At 48.7% G+C, this 17,793-nt stretch overlaps 7 protein-coding genes; 4 read left to right on the forward strand and 3 right to left on the reverse strand.

The window, feature by feature from the left end:
* Nucleotides 1-67: 67 nt before the first annotated feature.
* Nucleotides 68-1,093, forward strand: FFUJ_14746 (uncharacterized protein; the record flags this gene model as incomplete). The annotated part of the gene is made up of 1 exon (XM_023576714.1): nt 68-1,093. The coding sequence occupies one exon, from the start codon at nt 68-70 to the stop codon at nt 1,091-1,093; it is 1,026 nt and encodes a 341-aa protein (XP_023429820.1).
* A 272-nt stretch (nt 1,094-1,365) lies between these two features.
* On the reverse strand, nt 1,366-2,525 carry FFUJ_14747 (uncharacterized protein; the record flags this gene model as incomplete). XM_023576715.1 has 2 exons in its annotated part: nt 1,366-2,300; nt 2,360-2,525. The coding sequence occupies 2 exons, from the start codon at nt 2,523-2,525 to the stop codon at nt 1,366-1,368; spliced, it is 1,101 nt and encodes a 366-aa protein (XP_023429972.1).
* Nucleotides 2,526-3,042: 517 nt separating this feature from the next.
* On the forward strand, nt 3,043-4,803 carry FFUJ_14748 (uncharacterized protein; the record flags this gene model as incomplete). XM_023576716.1 has 2 exons in its annotated part: nt 3,043-3,132; nt 3,214-4,803. The coding sequence occupies 2 exons, from the start codon at nt 3,043-3,045 to the stop codon at nt 4,801-4,803; spliced, it is 1,680 nt and encodes a 559-aa protein (XP_023429973.1).
* A 1,093-nt stretch (nt 4,804-5,896) lies between these two features.
* On the reverse strand, nt 5,897-7,599 carry FFUJ_14749 (related to quinate transport protein; the record flags this gene model as incomplete). XM_023576718.1 has 2 exons in its annotated part: nt 5,897-7,262; nt 7,319-7,599. 2 exons carry the CDS (start codon nt 7,597-7,599, stop codon nt 5,897-5,899), a joined length of 1,647 nt encoding a protein of 548 aa, XP_023429821.1.
* Nucleotides 7,600-9,179: 1,580 nt separating this feature from the next.
* FFUJ_14750 (uncharacterized protein) lies at nt 9,180-9,956 on the reverse strand (the record flags this gene model as incomplete). Its single annotated transcript, XM_023576719.1, has 1 exon — nt 9,180-9,956. One exon carries the CDS (start codon nt 9,954-9,956, stop codon nt 9,180-9,182), a length of 777 nt encoding a protein of 258 aa, XP_023429974.1.
* Nucleotides 9,957-11,065: 1,109 nt separating this feature from the next.
* Nucleotides 11,066-15,179, forward strand: FFUJ_14751 (uncharacterized protein; the record flags this gene model as incomplete). XM_023576720.1 has 5 exons in its annotated part: nt 11,066-11,086; nt 11,134-11,529; nt 11,585-11,815; nt 11,865-13,355; nt 13,404-15,179. The coding sequence occupies 5 exons, from the start codon at nt 11,066-11,068 to the stop codon at nt 15,177-15,179; spliced, it is 3,915 nt and encodes a 1,304-aa protein (XP_023429975.1).
* Nucleotides 15,180-16,137: 958 nt separating this feature from the next.
* Nucleotides 16,138-17,514, forward strand: FFUJ_14752 (uncharacterized protein; the record flags this gene model as incomplete). The annotated part of the gene is made up of 1 exon (XM_023576721.1): nt 16,138-17,514. One exon carries the CDS (start codon nt 16,138-16,140, stop codon nt 17,512-17,514), a length of 1,377 nt encoding a protein of 458 aa, XP_023429822.1.
* Nucleotides 17,515-17,793: the final 279 nt, after the last annotated feature.

Here is a 17,793-nt window from a genome sequence, read left to right on the forward strand (position 1 = left end):
CTTCAAAAAGCCGATTCTCACCGTGCATTATGGATGTGGCCAAGCATCTCTCCCAACTAAGGACATCATGATCATTTGTCTCTTCTTCATTCTGGCTGCTTTCATAGCTCAGACTTTGAGCTTGCAGCCTCTTGACTTTCCACCTGGCAAAGAGCACTCCGAACACCTAAGCCATCGTGCCGGGTACCTATCCCGACTCAAGCCACTGTTGTATGTAAACACTACCAGACTTCAAATTGCATACTATGAAGACGGTTCTCCAGATGCACAGGTCGTTCTCCTTCTCCACGGCTGGCCCTACGACATTCACAGCTACACAGAAGTCGCCCCAGCTCTTGTGAAGCAAGGATACCGTGTTATTGTCCCATATTTACGCGGTAACGGACCTACCACCTTTCTGGACACAGATACTTTCCGCTCCGGCCAGCAAGCAGCTCTAGGCTACGACATCATCGAATTGCTTGATGCTCTAAACATCAAAAAGGCCATCTTTGCCGGTTACGACTGGGGTGGACGTGGTGCTTGCGTTGCCGCAGCTCTGTGGCCAGAACGCTGCGCCGGTCTGGTGTCGGTTAACAGTTACTTGATCCAAGACCTATCCAAAGCCTGGGTTCCACTCGACGCAAAGATTGAAGCGGGCTTTTGGTACTTCTACTACTTCTTAACGCCTCGTGGACAAGCGGCTTTGGCAGAACACCCGAAAGACATAGCCAGGGTTGTTTGGGACAAGAATTCCCCTGAATGGAACTACACCGAAGAAGACCTCGATCGTGCTACTGAGACTTTTGTCAATCCGGATTATGTCAGCGTTGTTACTCATGTCTACAAACATCGCCTGTTGTATGCTCCAGGTGATCCAGATTACAGCGACATCGAGAAAGCGCTTCTTGAGCAGCCTGTTATCTCAGTCCCAACTGTGACACTGGATGGTCTTGCAGACGGCAACTTTCCGCCGACGAACGGGTCTTCTTCAGCCAAGTACTTTAGTGGTCCTCGTGTACACCATCAAGTTCCTGGTGCGGGGCATAATCTTCCCCAGGAGAAACCTAGTGCTTTTGTCAATGCAGTGCTTGAGGTTACGTCGCTGAAATAGTTTGGATCGGCTTGTGGTGATGATTCATTCATCGGAATGAACATGACAATTTAATATATAGCGAGTCCTGCATTCCTTTTCTGTTATTTATTGCGTTGAAAATTCTTTATATCGTTATCCAAATCATTTAAACCGCTGGTTGAACAGCTTTCAGTCTCCCTCTCTAACCGTACATCTACCTTCTTTCTGTTGTTTGTGGCCTCAAATCATCACCAAGCTGAAGCTTTACTGCAATATCAATATCCAGATCTTCCAGGTATCTCGGGGTATGCCTATCGGCACCAAATCATCCAGCCATAATCATTATCCTGCATCGACTGGTTATGAAGCATATCCCCATGATACCCCTCATCAAAGCTTGCAACTTCATTGACAGCGGAAAGCAGGTCTGAGTCGAAAAATACAACAGAATCCCCCGGTCGGTCTGCATGACAGTTTTGTTTACTGGTCATCGTGAATAGAGGTATTGAGTCTCCGACAGTTTGCAGACTTGTATAAGAAAACATATTAGAGCTCTCACAGGCCGAAATGTGGGATATATCTCCTGAAGAGCTGAGTGCTTCAACCGCGCTGTGAAGTAGTTGATCTGCAGCATCGAAATCACCCTGGAGCAGCTCATACATGGCTAACAGCGGGGTCATGAGAACTATCCATCGGGACGTGGTACCGATCAAGTTCTGTATGCGCTTTCGGAAAGTGTGCAGTGCAATGTTGTAGAGCTGAAGAGATTGGTGCCTGTGGTGGTTGGCCATCTCCACCTGTAAATCATTTTGGCTCAAGATAAAGCCACTGTAAAAGAACGCCCCAAGGGCCAGCACGGCGTGTTGAATACACTCGTCTTGAAGGGTCTCTTGAAGGATAATGCAGGAGTAATGTTCACTGTAGCTGAATAGTGCATTACTGAGATTTGCATTTTGGTTAAAGTGCTCAAGGTAGACGGGGCTGCAGGACGATACGTGCGGAGAGAACGATGAAGTAGGTCCATGCCATGTGCAGGATTCGGAGTGATTTAATCCGGGACTCGGGGTCAGGTTTAGAGTTATTGCAGAGGTTCCAGGGGCTCCAGGTGACGCGGACACGTCGCTAATAGAACTCTCAGTGCCGCTTGATAAGCCATTGGAGTCACTCGCTTCTCCATTGGTGTCGCTGTTGTAACCGTCGCAATCGAATCTTCCCTTAGCACATCGGACACATATTGGTCTAGCCTCTGCAGTTACATTGATGAATTAGAAACCTGCTCAAGGGCCATGTAATGAATGCCCTTACCGTCACATTTGACCCTTCTGATCTTACAGGTCCCGCAGCCCGATCGGGACTTGGGTTTTCCAGTACGTTCCCAACGCCGTACGGCCCTCTTTCCTTTGGGGGGGAGTATCCTTGATGGGGGCTTGGGGCTGGAGGCTTCACTGTAGAGAGGGACGATTAATCTCATTCTGGGGAAGATACAAAAGCCATCCAAGCTCTTCCAGAGTCAGTCATCCGCACAAGTAAGGAGAGTATACTACCTCTCCTTATTTTAGAGCTGGTGATTTTTATACAAGATGCAATTCTGTGCCTCTTCATAGACCAGAACCTAATTGAGAATAGTGTGTTTTTCTCAATGCCACCGATTCGCCAGTTGCTCAAGTGATTGGCTACTCGAGCAATGTCGATCCATGCTGATGGCGGAGAAATCGGGGAAGCTAGACTATATGGAGTAATCGTATTCATCAGCCAATCATCTATGACAGAGGTTTGGAATACATTGGAGGAGTGGAGTGCTTTGTCATACAGGTCAACCTGCATCTGACTGCTGGCTCCTGGTAGGGCTGACCTTGGCTGTTTCTCAACCTTGTCACCCTCATTTTCTGAATCACAGAACTGAGGAAAACGTCCAATCTAACATTCAGCTCCGCCTCTTGTTCATTCATAAGCAAGTGCATCGCTGAGGCGCAGTTGTCGGCCGAACCATGATTCCCGCCAACGCACTCAGAAACACCCTCCAATTGGGCAAAACTAAACGTTCCGGTGCGCCCAAGAGCCGCAGTGGTTGCCTCTCAGTAAGCTACCCCTACTATTGCGTTTAGAAAGAGGATGCTCTGGCATTTGCGTGCTTGAAAGTACTTTGCTGACATTATCAGTGTAAACGAATGCACTTGAGATGTGATGAGGCAAAACCAACATGCAGTCGATGTCAAAAGTCTCGACGATCCTGCGAATACGTTCAGGCTGGACAAATTACAAGCCAGGCCCCCATTCGAGCAAAGCTTCTCTTACCAAAGCAAGGGCCCGCGAGCCATGAAATCCTCTCAATTTCTCCCCTTCTAATTCAGCCTACATCTTCCAGTCTAAAGCCCCATGAAGTACCCTACTTCGATCTCTTCCGTTATCAAATGGCTCACGACTTTGGATACACACCTTGCACCCTTTTCTGGAACAAGGTCATACCACGCGAAGCTATGAACGATGACTGTGTAAAGTTCTCTGTCTTGAGTGTTGGCGCGCTCATGCAATCTCTTTATCGTCTTGGCCCAAGACCATATACTGGCCTCAAGCCTTTTTCAGACCTCTCAAGGGCATCCAGCGACCCAACGTATCGCATGGCGCTGTATTATCACTCAAAAGCGATTTCTACCTTACAAGCCCGAATCAAGTCCAATTTCGCAACCGTTTCCAGGCGCAATACTCTCATCAACATGTTCATATTATTTCTATTCGAACTGATGCACGGGAACACCGCAACAGCTGATCGTATGCTCACAAGCAGCGTGGAACTATTACGACAGCAAAAAGATCAACTGGCAGAAGAAGTCAATCAAGGGTTCGAGCCGCAGCCAGGACCTATCTATACAGCAATCTCCAACGATGAGGGGTTGGATCAAGCTGAGCGGATTCTTCCCCGTTTGCAAGTCTTCTTTAGTCTGAATTCTTGCTTCTTTCCTCTACAGAGAGACTGCTGGTCGCGCTTTTCTACTCAAGCGATACCTTGTACGGTCCCTTCAGCAAAAACAGACTTCAATCAATTTGCCGCTATGTGGAATAGTTTCATCACTCGAGCTGTGATCTTCGTGGTCAAGATCTTGCAGGATCGGTCATACTGCGACACATTTCATAGAGCGTCTTTGATGGCACGCCGAGATATGCTCCTCAAGCAGCTTCGCCAGTGGGAAATTGTCATTATCGAAAGACTAGACGTTGAAACAAACACAGTTGCTAAAAACACAACGAAAATATTTCACGTTGGACAAAAGGTTGTCTATATTCTCCTGAACTGCTGTCTTGATCCTATGGAGACAGCTTACGATAAGTACGATAGCGTGTTCGCCGATATCATGGACATGATGCATTCTGTCGAGGGTACTTCCGGCCCATCAACGCGAATCGAGACTGTCTTGGACATCTACGTTCTTCCTGTCCTCAACTTTGTATCACAAAAGTGTAGGAACAAGGCAATTCGATCAGATTCTCTGAACCTCTTCGAAAAGATGACATCTACCATGGGCGGGTGGGAGACCAGAGCCAGCTTACTAGCTCGTCGACGGCTTATGGAGATCGAGGAAGCTGGCCGCGATGAGAACGGTGTTATTCCTACAGGCTCTAGATACATCTGGACCGATACATTTTGGGATAAAGATCAGTCTTATCTGACAGTCTACTTTCACGAGGCTGGGTACAGAACTCTTTGTAACAAGGTGATAGAGGACAAGATTTATTTAGAAGAGCAGGAATAATCTGTCTATAGATAACTTGATGTATTCTTGGGTCTTGAACACTGTGACAGAGAATTAGCTCCTCATATACTTGTACTTGATATCGAGTAGGTGCTTACTTAGAACCGGTGTAAGTATCGCTCTTCCAGTTGAGATAGAGGTTCTTGCCGCTTCGGCCCGCCTTGATGTCATTGGTCATTCCATCCCAGCCCGCGGGAGGTGCGCCTTGAGGGATACTACGAGTTGTGAGCCAGATGCGTTATTTGCAGTTGAGACTTGTGGCTGAGAGCTTAAATCAGCAGAGAACTTAACTTAGCTAACCAAAATGCACGAACCTTCACTTTGCCAATGAAACGATTACCATAGCTAGTTGATAGCATTCTAGGCTTGTGATATCTGTTTGGGTTTAACTCAGCTCTCCATGTCCCGGTCTAGATTCTGTCCTACCTCGCAATCGCCAAAAGGGCTGTAACCGCAGGGTTTCTAAGCGAGAGTTACTCTCGTCAACTTGGCCAAAACTTCTACAGTCGAGAGTAGAAAAGTCGGTAGAGATAATACAAGTGTGGGGGACCATTGCTGATGCATCATAATACGGAGCTAGATCAGAAGGTTGCCATTAATCCAAGGTTCACCAATTTTTGACCGACCTGAACACATTTTGGCATCTCTGTACCCCTTCACATTTTAGATGCATGGCTCTTGAAATGGTATTGAGGCATGCCACTAGCAGTAATCGAGCGAATACAGTTACTGCGGAGTAGGATTGTGGATAGCTTCATGCGTGTCTCACTCTGATATAATCACTCTAAAATATGATAGTGCCATCTAATCCTCTCAGACATCGGAAGGCGATAGCAAATTGGTGCTAGACCTAATATGACTGATAGGAACTACGGCCGAAGCAGCTAGTCGTAGTATATCAAGCTCTTGAAATACTACTACCATGTACAACCATTCCATGGAGACTAAGCAAGTGAATATCACAGACGAGGTCAGACGCAGTGTAAAACTTGTCACTTTGAACAATATGCATTATGAAATATACTATCATGTAAAAACCAAATCGCTTTCCTTCATATCAAATTCGTAAGATCTCGGACTCCACTCCAGCAAATTACACAACCTCTCTGGACTTGTTCTCAACATAAACAACCTGTCCCTGAGTGTTCATAGCAACGCTCTCCTTCTCATTGTACACGGCATCCTGCTGCTCAGCGTCACGGTTGCCGAACAAACCAATCTTGTACCAAGGAAGGTCAAAGAGCCTGTCCATGCTCTCGAGAGAACGACCAGCAGTCTCAGGGACTGAAACAACGACCCAAAGACCACCCACAACCAGGATAGCAGCATAGGTCCAGAAGGTGCCGTTGGGGTTGATTCCACCCTCGGATGACGGCAAAAGCATGTTGGGAGTGGCTCGGCTGCTACCGTATTGGCAGAGGAAATGCAGGGTCATGGCGAATGAGGTACCGAAAGCTCTGACACGGAGGGGGAACAACTCGGCGGTGAGAATGTAGGACATGGTGTTCCAACCAAGAGCCCAACCAATACCAGAGATGTAGATCATAGCCATAGCACCACGAGCAGCTGCGGAAGAGCTGTGAGGCTCGGGGACAGCAGTGAGGAATGAGCCAACGTAGATCATGGCAAGAGCCTGCAGGGCAATGCCTCCGATAAGAGCACGCTTTCGGCCGATGACATCGACAAGGAAGAGAGCGCAGGTAATGGCTGAAATAAGCTTGACAATGCCGAAGAGGGCTGTAACAAGCAGACCAGTCTCAGAACCCTTGATACCGAGAAGGGCGAAGAGATCAGGAGCGTAGAGAGTGATAGAGCCGGCGCCAGACCACTGAGCAAGGACCTGGACCATGCTGGCGAGGTACAGACGATAAAGATTGCTGCTGTTGAGGAAAAGCTCCTTGCATGTACCGAGGAATGAGCTGTTGACACTCTCAAGCTCGTGCTCGTGGGCCAGCTGAATGGCGGTGATTTCGCGGGTAATGTAATCGGACTCGGGGTCTTGTTGTCGGAGGCGAGCCATAACAGCAGTAGCCTTCTCGGTTTGGCCCTTTTTGATGAGAAAGCGAGGAGATTCGTCGACGAAAAAGCTAAGGATCAGAATCAAGCCTGCAAACATGATGTGAAGGCTGGTGGGAACGAGCCAGCGGGCGTGAGTGTTGTCGCCCATGTGAAGAGAGCAGCCGTAGTTGGCAAAGTAAGCCAAGACGATGCCGAGATAGACGAAACCGGAGAATACACAAGTACAGAGACCACGAACAGCTGTTGGGGCGATTTCGGCGAGATAGACGGGACCGACAACGGCTGTTTGACCAACTCCGAGACCTGCGATGAAGCGACCGGCGTATACGGCGCCGAGACTGCCACCGTTGGCCATGAAGATGACGATTCCGACGATCCAAACAATGCAGAGCTGTCGAGTAGCCCAGATACGTCCGATTCTATCGCAGATGAGGAAAGCACTAGAGTGAAAGAGTCAGTGGGTATTTCGTCTGGTTCAATAATGGCCGGTACTCACATCAATGCGCCTCCAACACAGCCAATTTGAACCATGGCGGAAACATTAGCCTTGATGTTGGCCTGTTCGACAGTCGAGTAATCCTCAAAGTGGATGTATTTCTTGAAGTCCTTTGACTTGAAAGCACCCGAGATCAGACCCTCATCAATACCACGCGCCGCACCCATGAGGCCGAAAGCAAAGACAGCAAACCATAGTCGCCAGTTAAAGACGCCCTTTGGCTCACCGACATCGCCCAGCTTGAAGATGTTGACGGGCTTCTTGACAACGCCTCCAGCCATTGTGATGGGTTTACTGAAACTGGAAGAGGGGAAGAGATGGGTTGGCTTGTCCGGGTGGTCTTGACTCTTTAAGCTTTGGATGCTTGGTCTGGACTGGACTAGTGATTGGGGAAGGCTTGGGGTCGAAGGGGGACCCTGATCTTATGGGGGATTGAAACGAGGTGTCACTAAGTCGGTTGCCCATGGGGTAAATCTTGATTCGGGTGATTTACCCCGTGGAGATTGAGAAACGGTTCGGTTTGTCATTGCTGGGTTTGATGGAGTTGGTGATGGCTGTTGATGGAGACCGAATGTGTGATTTTGTTCCCGCGGGTAGAATTCGCCGACGAAAGAAACGGGGCGGGATCCCCGTTTATTGAGCATGATACCCGTGCGAGTGCGGAGAAGATTGAGTTGGTGGCGAGTCAATAGATGAAGGGACCAGTGTTACTCCCGAGAAGGCTTCCAGAACACGACCGGTATAGTGGTATAGCACACGCAAGCGTCGAGCACTTTGAGCTTTGAACACTGCATCTAGACTCACTGCACCTCATCTGATCCCATGAGTTTGAGATGAGATCACCCAAGTCCCCGTGTCCTACAGGGCCATCTCCGCATTAACAAGTTAAGCTTCATCGGTGACCCCCGCAACCTCCAACTCTTCTCGTCCTAGCTTCTTTGGACTTTGCCAAGACGGGGCTTAGATCGATGCCAAGGCCCATTTTTCTCGGCACGAACGGCACATAAGAAGCCTTGATGCCCCGGCCTCGTCCTCCCCTTCATCGTTACTCATTTGCTTGTGCTCCTTCGCTCTCGACTCACGAACCCACCTCTGGCCTGATGTTGCTCGCTCCCGCGGGTACGATCCCTGACATTCATGGTCCCGCGGATGCTCGCTCGTCGATTTCTAATGAAGAGACTTCCCGCGGTTGGGGAAGAATTCGCTCACGAGCTGAAATCTCGAATTTTTTAATGTTTCCTCCCGCGCTCGGGAACTCTTACTTTTTGAATCTCCGAATTTTCAGACAGTTTGCGAAGAATATGACGAATTATTGCTTACGAGCAGATATTGCAGTTCTCGGCGCTTTGAGAGAGATTGAGGAATCGTGATTGAATTATTGAATTATTGAAGTTTCGCGCTGCATCAAAACCAGCGGTTGGCTCAAGGAAAATGCGCTTATTCTGATGCGGCTTTAGAAAGTTCCCGCCGTGCGGCTGAAAAATATCATCCAGGCATTTCCCGTGGTAAGTGTGAGGCTCTGCTCAACGACGGCCAAACCAGTTACCCTAGAAGCGATTTTTCAGCCACGAATTAATATTTCAACGACATAAAGTCAATGCTGCAGAAAAATATAATTGAGATACTGAGAAGAAAATATAGTGGCTTATTTATGCTTTTCCCGCTGTTAAGTTTTATTATGCTCCGTTAGAAAATATGTTGCTTCTGGCAAGATGTGTTTCAAATCCCAAAAAGTAAATAGGTTCCACGTCGCATCGTCAATAGCACTATATAAAACTTAGAAGTGAATAGCGCATCCATCTCAATTCTCCAATATGCGATGCCAGGATCATAGTCAGCTCTATTCCTTTCATTTGCGAATCTAAAAGTCTTGAATCAAGCTATCAACTGCCTGTGCAACCTCACTGGGTCGAGAAATCTGCGGACTATGCCCAGATCCCTCTAAGACACGAATATTCCAAGCTCCGTTCCCTCCGCTCGAAGAAATCATGCTATCCTGGTCGGAAAGGGGAATGACGGCATCCTCTATCGCTTTGATATACGCCAAGCGACCTTTATAAGCCTCTTCCTGCCATGCTTGAGGAGGAACGATGCCCATGTTGGCAGCCATGCTCTGTGGCTGCAGCTGAGACAGAGCCCATTGTGCCTGCTGGTCCGAAACATCGGGTCGGTAGAACAGACTACCAGGGTCTTTGGCGACAAAGAGTCCGGGAGAAGGGGTATCCCATTTGACGTAAGGAAGGCCACCTAGGCTGCGAATAATAGCGCCTTGATCCATGCCTCCCGGAAATATGTACCCGCAAAGGTTGATGAAGCCCAAGACTCCACCTGGCAGCTTGTCCCTGGCCCGATCGGCGACAGACAGTCCGGTGATAGCCCCGCAGGCGATTGGTCCACCATATGAATGCGCCAGCACGACGACTTGCTTGCCTTCGGCTACGAGTGGTTCCAGGACACGTCGCACGTGCGCTGCATCGTCCAGTTGCGTCTTGCCTGGTACACCGGATACTGAAGGAAGATCTAGATTTTGAGTGATGTATCCAAGGGACTCCAGCTCAGGGATTTGGTGTTTCCAGGCCCAGGAGCCATGCCAGGCGCCGTGAACGAGAAGGATGGCGGGCTTTTGGGTGGACGGCATATTTGTACACAATTGGGAGAGTTGCACAGAAGAAGATGAGGTTCGTGAGATGTTAAAAAGTCGGTCTTGCTGTCAAAATGCGCGAATAAGCCCAATTGGCATCTGTAGACTATAATCTTACGGCTTACGTCACAGACAAATGAGTCTGGCCTTGGCTGTCAAGGGGAGGCAAGGAAACTACTGGTAGGGTGTCTAATCTGAATAGGCAGAGGTAAATTCAGGATAGAGGCAGTGAACGTTACATTATTTTGGACTATGTGTTTTTGGCACTTTCGTTCAACATCTGAGGGCTTTCCTGAGCTGGACATTGGATGCACTAGACCAGAACCAGATAGCTAGACCCTTGATCGTCCAGATGAAAAGCGCAAAGTCTGAAACAACGCAATTTGGGCAATGATTGGTGTACTCCAGGTGAAGCCCCGTTTTGGCAAGACCCTTGTTAAAGTCGCTTGAGCTTCATCGACGTCGACGTCGACAACCTTGTTTAGTTATTTCCATTGTCTTGGTTCAAAAGTGGTCAATCGATTGACGGAATATGATCAAGTAATCAAAATGCGGGCTCTGTCATTTATTCATGACTAGAGACGGAGACCCCATTTCAGCTTCTCAAGAGAACAGTGTGTGACCTGAGCATGCCCAAGTCGAGGCTTGTCACCGGCGCCACCAACCCCAGACCCCAGACCCCAGACCAGTCTATGTGAACCAGAGATTGAAAGAACCACCATCGATTTCACTTTTTTCAAAGAATTCGTTCGCCCAGTCGGTCGTGTTTGGTAAATACCTCCTCTTTTCTTTGCAATTCCTCTTGCCATCTCTACTTGTCCTGCCCCCTTTCCGTGACGGAGTGATCCCCAGCATGTTCCGTTGCTTCTGTTTTCATTATCATTACTTTTTCGTCCCCTCGTCGCCTACCACGACCATTCTGATAATAACACGTCTGGCACACTCCTGATATGGTAAGCCAATATTAAGAGAGGTGAACTGTGAGTGAAAGCCCTCTGCACCGAGATCGATCGCCGACTCTACGGAGTCTCCCCGCCCCCTACCCCACGTCATTGCGGTACAAGACTTCTGCTACAAACAAGCCTTTCATGGTATCCCTGGCTATCATGTCTGGTACCTCTCTGGCGGTCAATTCACCGAAGAGGGCTATGACCCTGATGCACAACATAAAAAGTGGACTAAAGTCATTGATAAATGCCTCGAGGCTCTTCAGCGTGCCGAAGTCGCCATCAACGTGAGCCGACCGTCGCTCGGCCCCGCGTCTATCACGGCTCAACGGACAAACGACACCCTCGTCTTCGCGCACAATCGCCTCTCTCATATCCGTGAGATGACCTTTACGAACCAAGATAACACAGCTATAGCGAAATCTATCCTGTTATGTGTCTCCAATACGCTCATGAGTGTGCAGAAGATGGTCACTGAGTCTCTGACGGCGTTCCCAGATGCTCCTTGGCCACTTATCTTCGCCAAGAAAGCCTTCTGTTCTGTCCAGAAAAGTATTTTCGCTGGAGTCAATGGCCTCTCCGACAAGAGCTTCCAGTCCAAGGTTGCGCCCAAGATGCACAGCGTCCGCTTTTATGTGCACAATTCCCTACCTACCGACTACTTCGTGGAGAGTCAAGACCTGCAAAGATGCGAACAGGGAACTGCTTGCTGCCCTTGAGATTGCCACTGCTACCAAACCTTTGGCCATTCACAACGTTTATAATCATCTCAACAAACTCAAGGTCGGCCCCTTACTCTCCTACTTGGACTCATGTTCCGGCCATAGCATTCTTCTTGGAGACTTCAACTACCATCACGAGGACTGGAACGGCGATCAAAAAGACGGAAACGAGCACGTCGGGCAAGAAGTTTGCCGAAGGCGTCAAAGCACACAACTATATACTGAAGACGAAGAAGGGCGCGATGACCTACCCCAATTCCAAGGATGTATCGAAACACAGCTCGACCATCGATTTGACCTTTGCCAAGGAGTCGATCAGTGCGTCCATTGGGTACTGCGAAGTGCTCCAAGTGCCAGGGTTCCTCAGTGACCATCGCGTCATTGAAACATCGGTCAAGAGAACGGTGAAGACGCTTGTTAAGACTATGCCCTGCTGGCACAAGATAACTCCCAACAAGTTCCAGCGTCATCTCAAGCCCCGCCTTCCACCTCTCGATAGCCCGGTTGGCAACGAAGAGCAGGTTGTTGCCTTATTTGCCAAGGTCATAGATGCTCTACACGTCACTATGATGGAGAGCGTGCCTAGGAGGTCTTGCGGTCTCAGACCTCAAGGTCAACGAACCATGCAGCTGGCATCCAAGTTGAGAAAGCGACTTGCAGAGTTGGACGATCTCAAGAAGAAGGATCAGACGCCCAAGACATTGAAGAGGATATTGTTTCTCGAACGAGACATCGACAAGTTGAACACTGAGATGTGGAGTGAGTCCGACCGCGACAAGACTATACCTCCCTCGGCGAGAGCATTCTTCAACGTGTTCAGGTTGGCCAGGGGCAGATCTCAACCACTTCAGTTTGCTCAGACCCCAACACTCAAGTACGAGGGCGACAGCGATGCTGGCAACGAACCGCAACTTGCGGTAACAGATGAGCAAAAGATTGAGATGATCAAGAAGGTCAAGTTCCGCAACAACAACAATCCCGAGTCTACGAGGATCTTGGAGGAGCCTGGTCCAAGGCACGATCCCAAGCGAGAGGACATTCACATACCCCGGGACGTCGATGCTGAGAAGCTTCGGACCATCATCAAGGGTCTCAAGAACAACAAAGCCCCGGGACCGGACAAGGTCCCCAACGAAGCAATCAAGCTCGGCATGGAGCTTTTGCTGCCTTACTTTGTGCTTGGATTCAGAGCCTGCCTCAACCTATCACTTCATCCCGCCAACTTCAAGGATAGCATCATCGTCATGCTACTGAAGGCTGGCAAGGAGCCAGACAAGCCCGAGTCTTACAGGCCCATTTCCTTACTCTCGACCGTCGGCAAACTTTACGAAAGGATCCTCGCCGACATGATGCTTGATGTCTTGAAGGAACACCTACATCTCCTTCCTGCAACTCAGTTTGGTAACAAGACAACAACCGAGGCCCTGCAGTATCTCTTTCGTATCATCTTCAGTACTTGGTGCTCCAATAGTGATGACGTCGTTACGATGCTCGGTCTGTACATGAGCAGTGCCTACGATAACGTCTATCGCCAGAAGCTTTTGCAAATCCTGTACGACAAAGGTTTCCCCAGATGGTTCGTCGACATCATCGGGCTTGTACTTTCACTGCGAGATGCCACTATGCGTTTGCCCGGCATCATCTCTGAGCCTTTTGAGCTGAACACGAGAATCCCCCAAGGATCGCCCATTTCTACTGTCCTCTTCTTCTTCTTTGTTTCTCCTCTCGTGGAACGAACATTCCCTCCCTGACGCATCTATGTTGACGGTAGGAAGGAGACCGTCCGCCTATACCAGTTCTCTTTGGTGGATGACGTCTACTACATCGCGGTGTCTCGCAGCTACACCATCAACTGTAGAGGACTTGAAATCCTCCATGAGCAGATGTTACTAATCGCCAAGGAGCTGTTCATCAACTTTGGTTCTCAGAAGTACCACGTCATGCACATGAGACTACCAACCGTTCGACAGCCGACCCACAACCAAGAAGTCGATGGTGGTTATGTTCACGACAGCGACTCAGACAAACTGACCCAGGCTGATCACCAGCCTATAAGCTTATCTCTACGCTATGCTTGCCGATCTGTTGCAGAGGAAACAAAGTCATTCCCGTTCAAGCTAAATTCCATCACCTTCTCGACCCTTTATCGCAAAGACCTTCAGCATCAAGCAGCGATACACAGTACCCTCATTCGGTTCCATACCGTGTTGCTATCTGAGCTTTTACTACGAATGAGACATTTTGTCACTCCTGATATGTTTTATGAGGTCGAGGAAGTAGCTCCTCAATACATCAAAGCTATCAAGTGGCGCATCAACGACTGCATCGGATACGATCAACACCCTGAATTGCCACCACAAGATTTCGATGATGTTGCGAATTTCCACAATCTAGGAGTTCTCACCAGAGCAAAGCTAGATTGGAATGATAGCACTCTTGGGTTCCAACGCGCCATTGTTTGTATCCTGCGCCAAATCAATGCGAAGAACGCAGCCGATATCGCGGAAGCCATCAATGAGGCTTTGCCAGGATGGACCAAGTCATCCTCACCGGAAGAGCTTTTCGATATGTCGTTCGATCACTGGGACATCCCCTCGCTCTCCTGCCTCCGAGAAACAGCCGAGCGTCTGCAACGGCAGCGCTTTTTAGAAAGCCTGGGTAACTGGCATCGAGTCCAAGACCATGACTCAGGGTTCTTGGATTCGAGGTACAAGGGGCCGAGGTACAGATACCGCCGAAAATACTGGTTCTCGGCAACCGCTGTCGCTATAAGATTCCTCAAACGCTTATCGTTAACCCAACGTGGATACTTGCACAAGCTGATACTGAACGAAGACAGGATCTCAGTTGGGTTTCCCGAGTCCCACGCGATTGGGATGATTCACTTTTGCAAGGAGAACCCAAAGATGCATCTTGAACAACGTGTTGACGTCTGGAATAACCTCGTCATGAGCTCCGAGAGACCAACAGCCTACAGGCTGACCAACATGTACTTTGAGCGAAGCGAGCCAGAAGCCGGAGAGTACTACTCCCTGTACGATGTCTATGCACCAGATCAGGACTCCTATTTCACTAATTGGGTTGTGCATGGGTTAGAGGTTGTAAAGGCAGGAATGCCAGCAAGATCTTGGTCTGTTGTATTTGACGGAGAGCCTGACCTGAATCTCGCTACCGATCTGTTCACCACGATTATCAAGCGGACTATTGTTTGGCATACTTTTTACAGCGACTGCGTTTCTTTGGGCCTTTTTACAGACCCGAGCCATCCTGAATATCCATTCGCCACTAGCACATCTGACAAGAGAGTTCCTGAACGGATGAGAAGTTCAATCTTCCAATGCAACTTCAATCTTGATCGACCTTGGAACCTGGATAAGATAGCCGCTGATCACAACGTGCACAATGATGAGCATGAAGGGGACTCAAGTTTTTGGTTGAGATCTACTGTGGATGATTCTGAGCCTATAGATTTCCGCATTTCGAGCCCAGCGGTGGCCATTGGAAAGCTACGCCTTGTTTACTTTGAGCGGGAAACGATATCAGACCATTGATTCGAAAGAGTGCGACGAAGATAAGTCAGGTTCTTAAGGCAATCAGCAAATGGCAAACGATTGGTCGTGATGCCAATGTGATTTAGTTGATACTTCATTTATAGATCAGTCGCTGTCAGTCCTAAGACATTCGCAGCACAGGTACAAGCATAGAGCAGTTGAAATTGTTTTAGAAAGGACCACCAGTGACATCAGCGACAAACAACTCCAGCTCCCTCTGAAGGCTGATTGAGAAAGACGAATTCTGAATCACGTAAGCGTCCAGGGCCAAGAAACCATCCCACACTAGATCAGGATACCAACATAAACTGATCTAAAGGCTTGCGTAGATGTGCTAAACTTGGCTAACCTAAAGCTTTGCATTACTTTGAAACGACGCTCATTCTTTTTCCTCGATAAGATAACGACTGACCCACTCTGTGGGTCACGAAAACGCGCTGAGCCACGCAGAGTCTAGACTAATTCCAGTCTACCAATCATTGTTAGCCTTCTGTGAACCCATCGGATTGCGAGACGTGATTGGATTCCTCGTAAACCTGCAAGCAAAGCCCCATTTCCATCTCAGCCACTCTCATGCAATTTCTCACCAGCCCCGGCGCTCTCATTCGCATAAAACAATCTCGCCGGCACCATTCACCTCCAATTTGCAGTCTCGTAACAAGCAGTAGGCACTTTTCGTTCTCTACAACTATGACAGCCAATCAGGTCCTTACAATGAGAGGCAAATTCAAGCGAGCCTCGACTCCCAAGGTCAGAACGGGATGTATCACCTGGTACGTTGATAGCTTACCGCCTCGTTTCTCGTAAAATATCACTAATTGGGAAACACTACAGCAAGTGAGTCCAAACACCCTCTTCAACCCTCTTGTATAAAACTCATACTTCTCCTCCCTTTAGAATCAGGCACTTGAAATGCGATGAAGCAAAACCTTTTTGTCGACGCTGCCATAACGACAAGATGAAGTGCGACGGATATGCACCACCTAAGCCCAATGCCTCCAAGCGCTCCAAGCGTCGAGAACCCCCCTTGAAGCCTGAAGTAACCGTGTTGCTCCCACTGCTTTCTATGCAGACCGTTGACCAACTCTCGTTGTTATCAGACTCTGAAAAGGGCTACCTTCAACATTTCCTACACTGGACAGCGAAACAGCTTTCACCCTCGTCTGCTGCCATGAACTTCTGGCTCGAGTACGCCCTTCCGATGTCATATCACTACGATGCTATCCGGTACAGCATGATTGCAGTTGGGGCATCTCATCGAGCCTACATGGCTCACAGCCTACCATACTCCCGCCCTGATCATTTGCAGCGTCCTGTCATCCAGCACTACAACAGAGCCATATCTTCGATTCTTCCTATAATGTCTGCACCGTCGAATGAGAACATTCATTGCATATTAATCTGCTGTCTGCTGTTCATGACTTGTGAGGGACTGACTGGTCGGTACGATGAACTCCTGCAACATCTCGCTGCTGGTGATACGGTATTTCAGTCACAGCGTCGCCAAAACACCTCAGATGCGTCGGATATGCTAGAGGGACTTGTTGACATGTTCAGTGAGATGGGTCTTGCATCGTCTGGCTTTATGGGAGACCATCCTCTCTCGGGTATCAAGAAATGGTGTCGTAGTGACACTAGCACTGAGGGGAGCGCTGACTCGCCGTTCGCAACTCTCAGCGAGGCATCATATGCCTTGCATGAACTGAGACTGCACCAAGACTTCCAGCCATGGAATCCGGAGAGAGAAGACGGGTTGGCCAATGATAGCGCGTTTGAGGATATGCTCCGTCTCTGGAATTCCCGTTTCGAAGCTCTGACCCAACGATTGATGCCAAACTTGTCAAATGATGAGATAGCACATGTCCAAACTTTGGAGCTCCACTATCAGTCTCTGCAAATGTACATCAACGCATACGATAACAAAGGACGACAGCCTCCCCATCCGTATAAAGCCTTCATACAGGCCGCAGAGAAAGTAGCCGCACCTTTAATAGCGCTAGATCAACCTACATTCTCACTAGACGGATGTCTAGTCTCCGGTCTATCATTTGTCGCCATCTCAAATGAAGGCGGGGATGAGAGACTGCAAGCACTTGACCTCCTTCGCAAGCTGAACCACCGCGAAGGCATTTTCGACAGCAACGATATCGTTGAGATGCATGAAATGGTAGCCATGGAGATGGATTGGGGATCTGGCTCTGATTCTGATTCTGACTCGGATATTGAGGAACCTGATCCGCCGTTAAGAGCACCGAAAGGAATACCGCAGATGCTTGAGGTGCTTGCTCGCAAGACTGGGACGCCGAGCAAACGACTGGAGGGCCTCTACCCATAAAAGGATGCCACGGTCTACCAGGGCCACGCATATAACACATCTCCATAGTAATTTGTCAAAACTTATAATCCCTTTCCATAGCATATATGACCTGAAAAAGAAGGGAGATGCAACTTTCTGTCCTGTCATAGCATTTGATGTAGCAAAGTAATGCCTCTGTTACATTTTTGAACTTTAGTGCTGTGTCGCCTGGCAAATGTAATTAACCATTCAGGATCTTCAGCAATAAGTTCGGATGACTGTAATTCGCGAATTGGTATTTGTTTACAACGATAAAGG

This window comes from Fusarium fujikuroi, chromosome FFUJ_chr04 (genome assembly GCF_900079805.1).
Source record: "Fusarium fujikuroi IMI 58289 draft genome, chromosome FFUJ_chr04".
Taxonomy (NCBI): Eukaryota; Fungi; Ascomycota; class Sordariomycetes; order Hypocreales; family Nectriaceae; genus Fusarium; species Fusarium fujikuroi.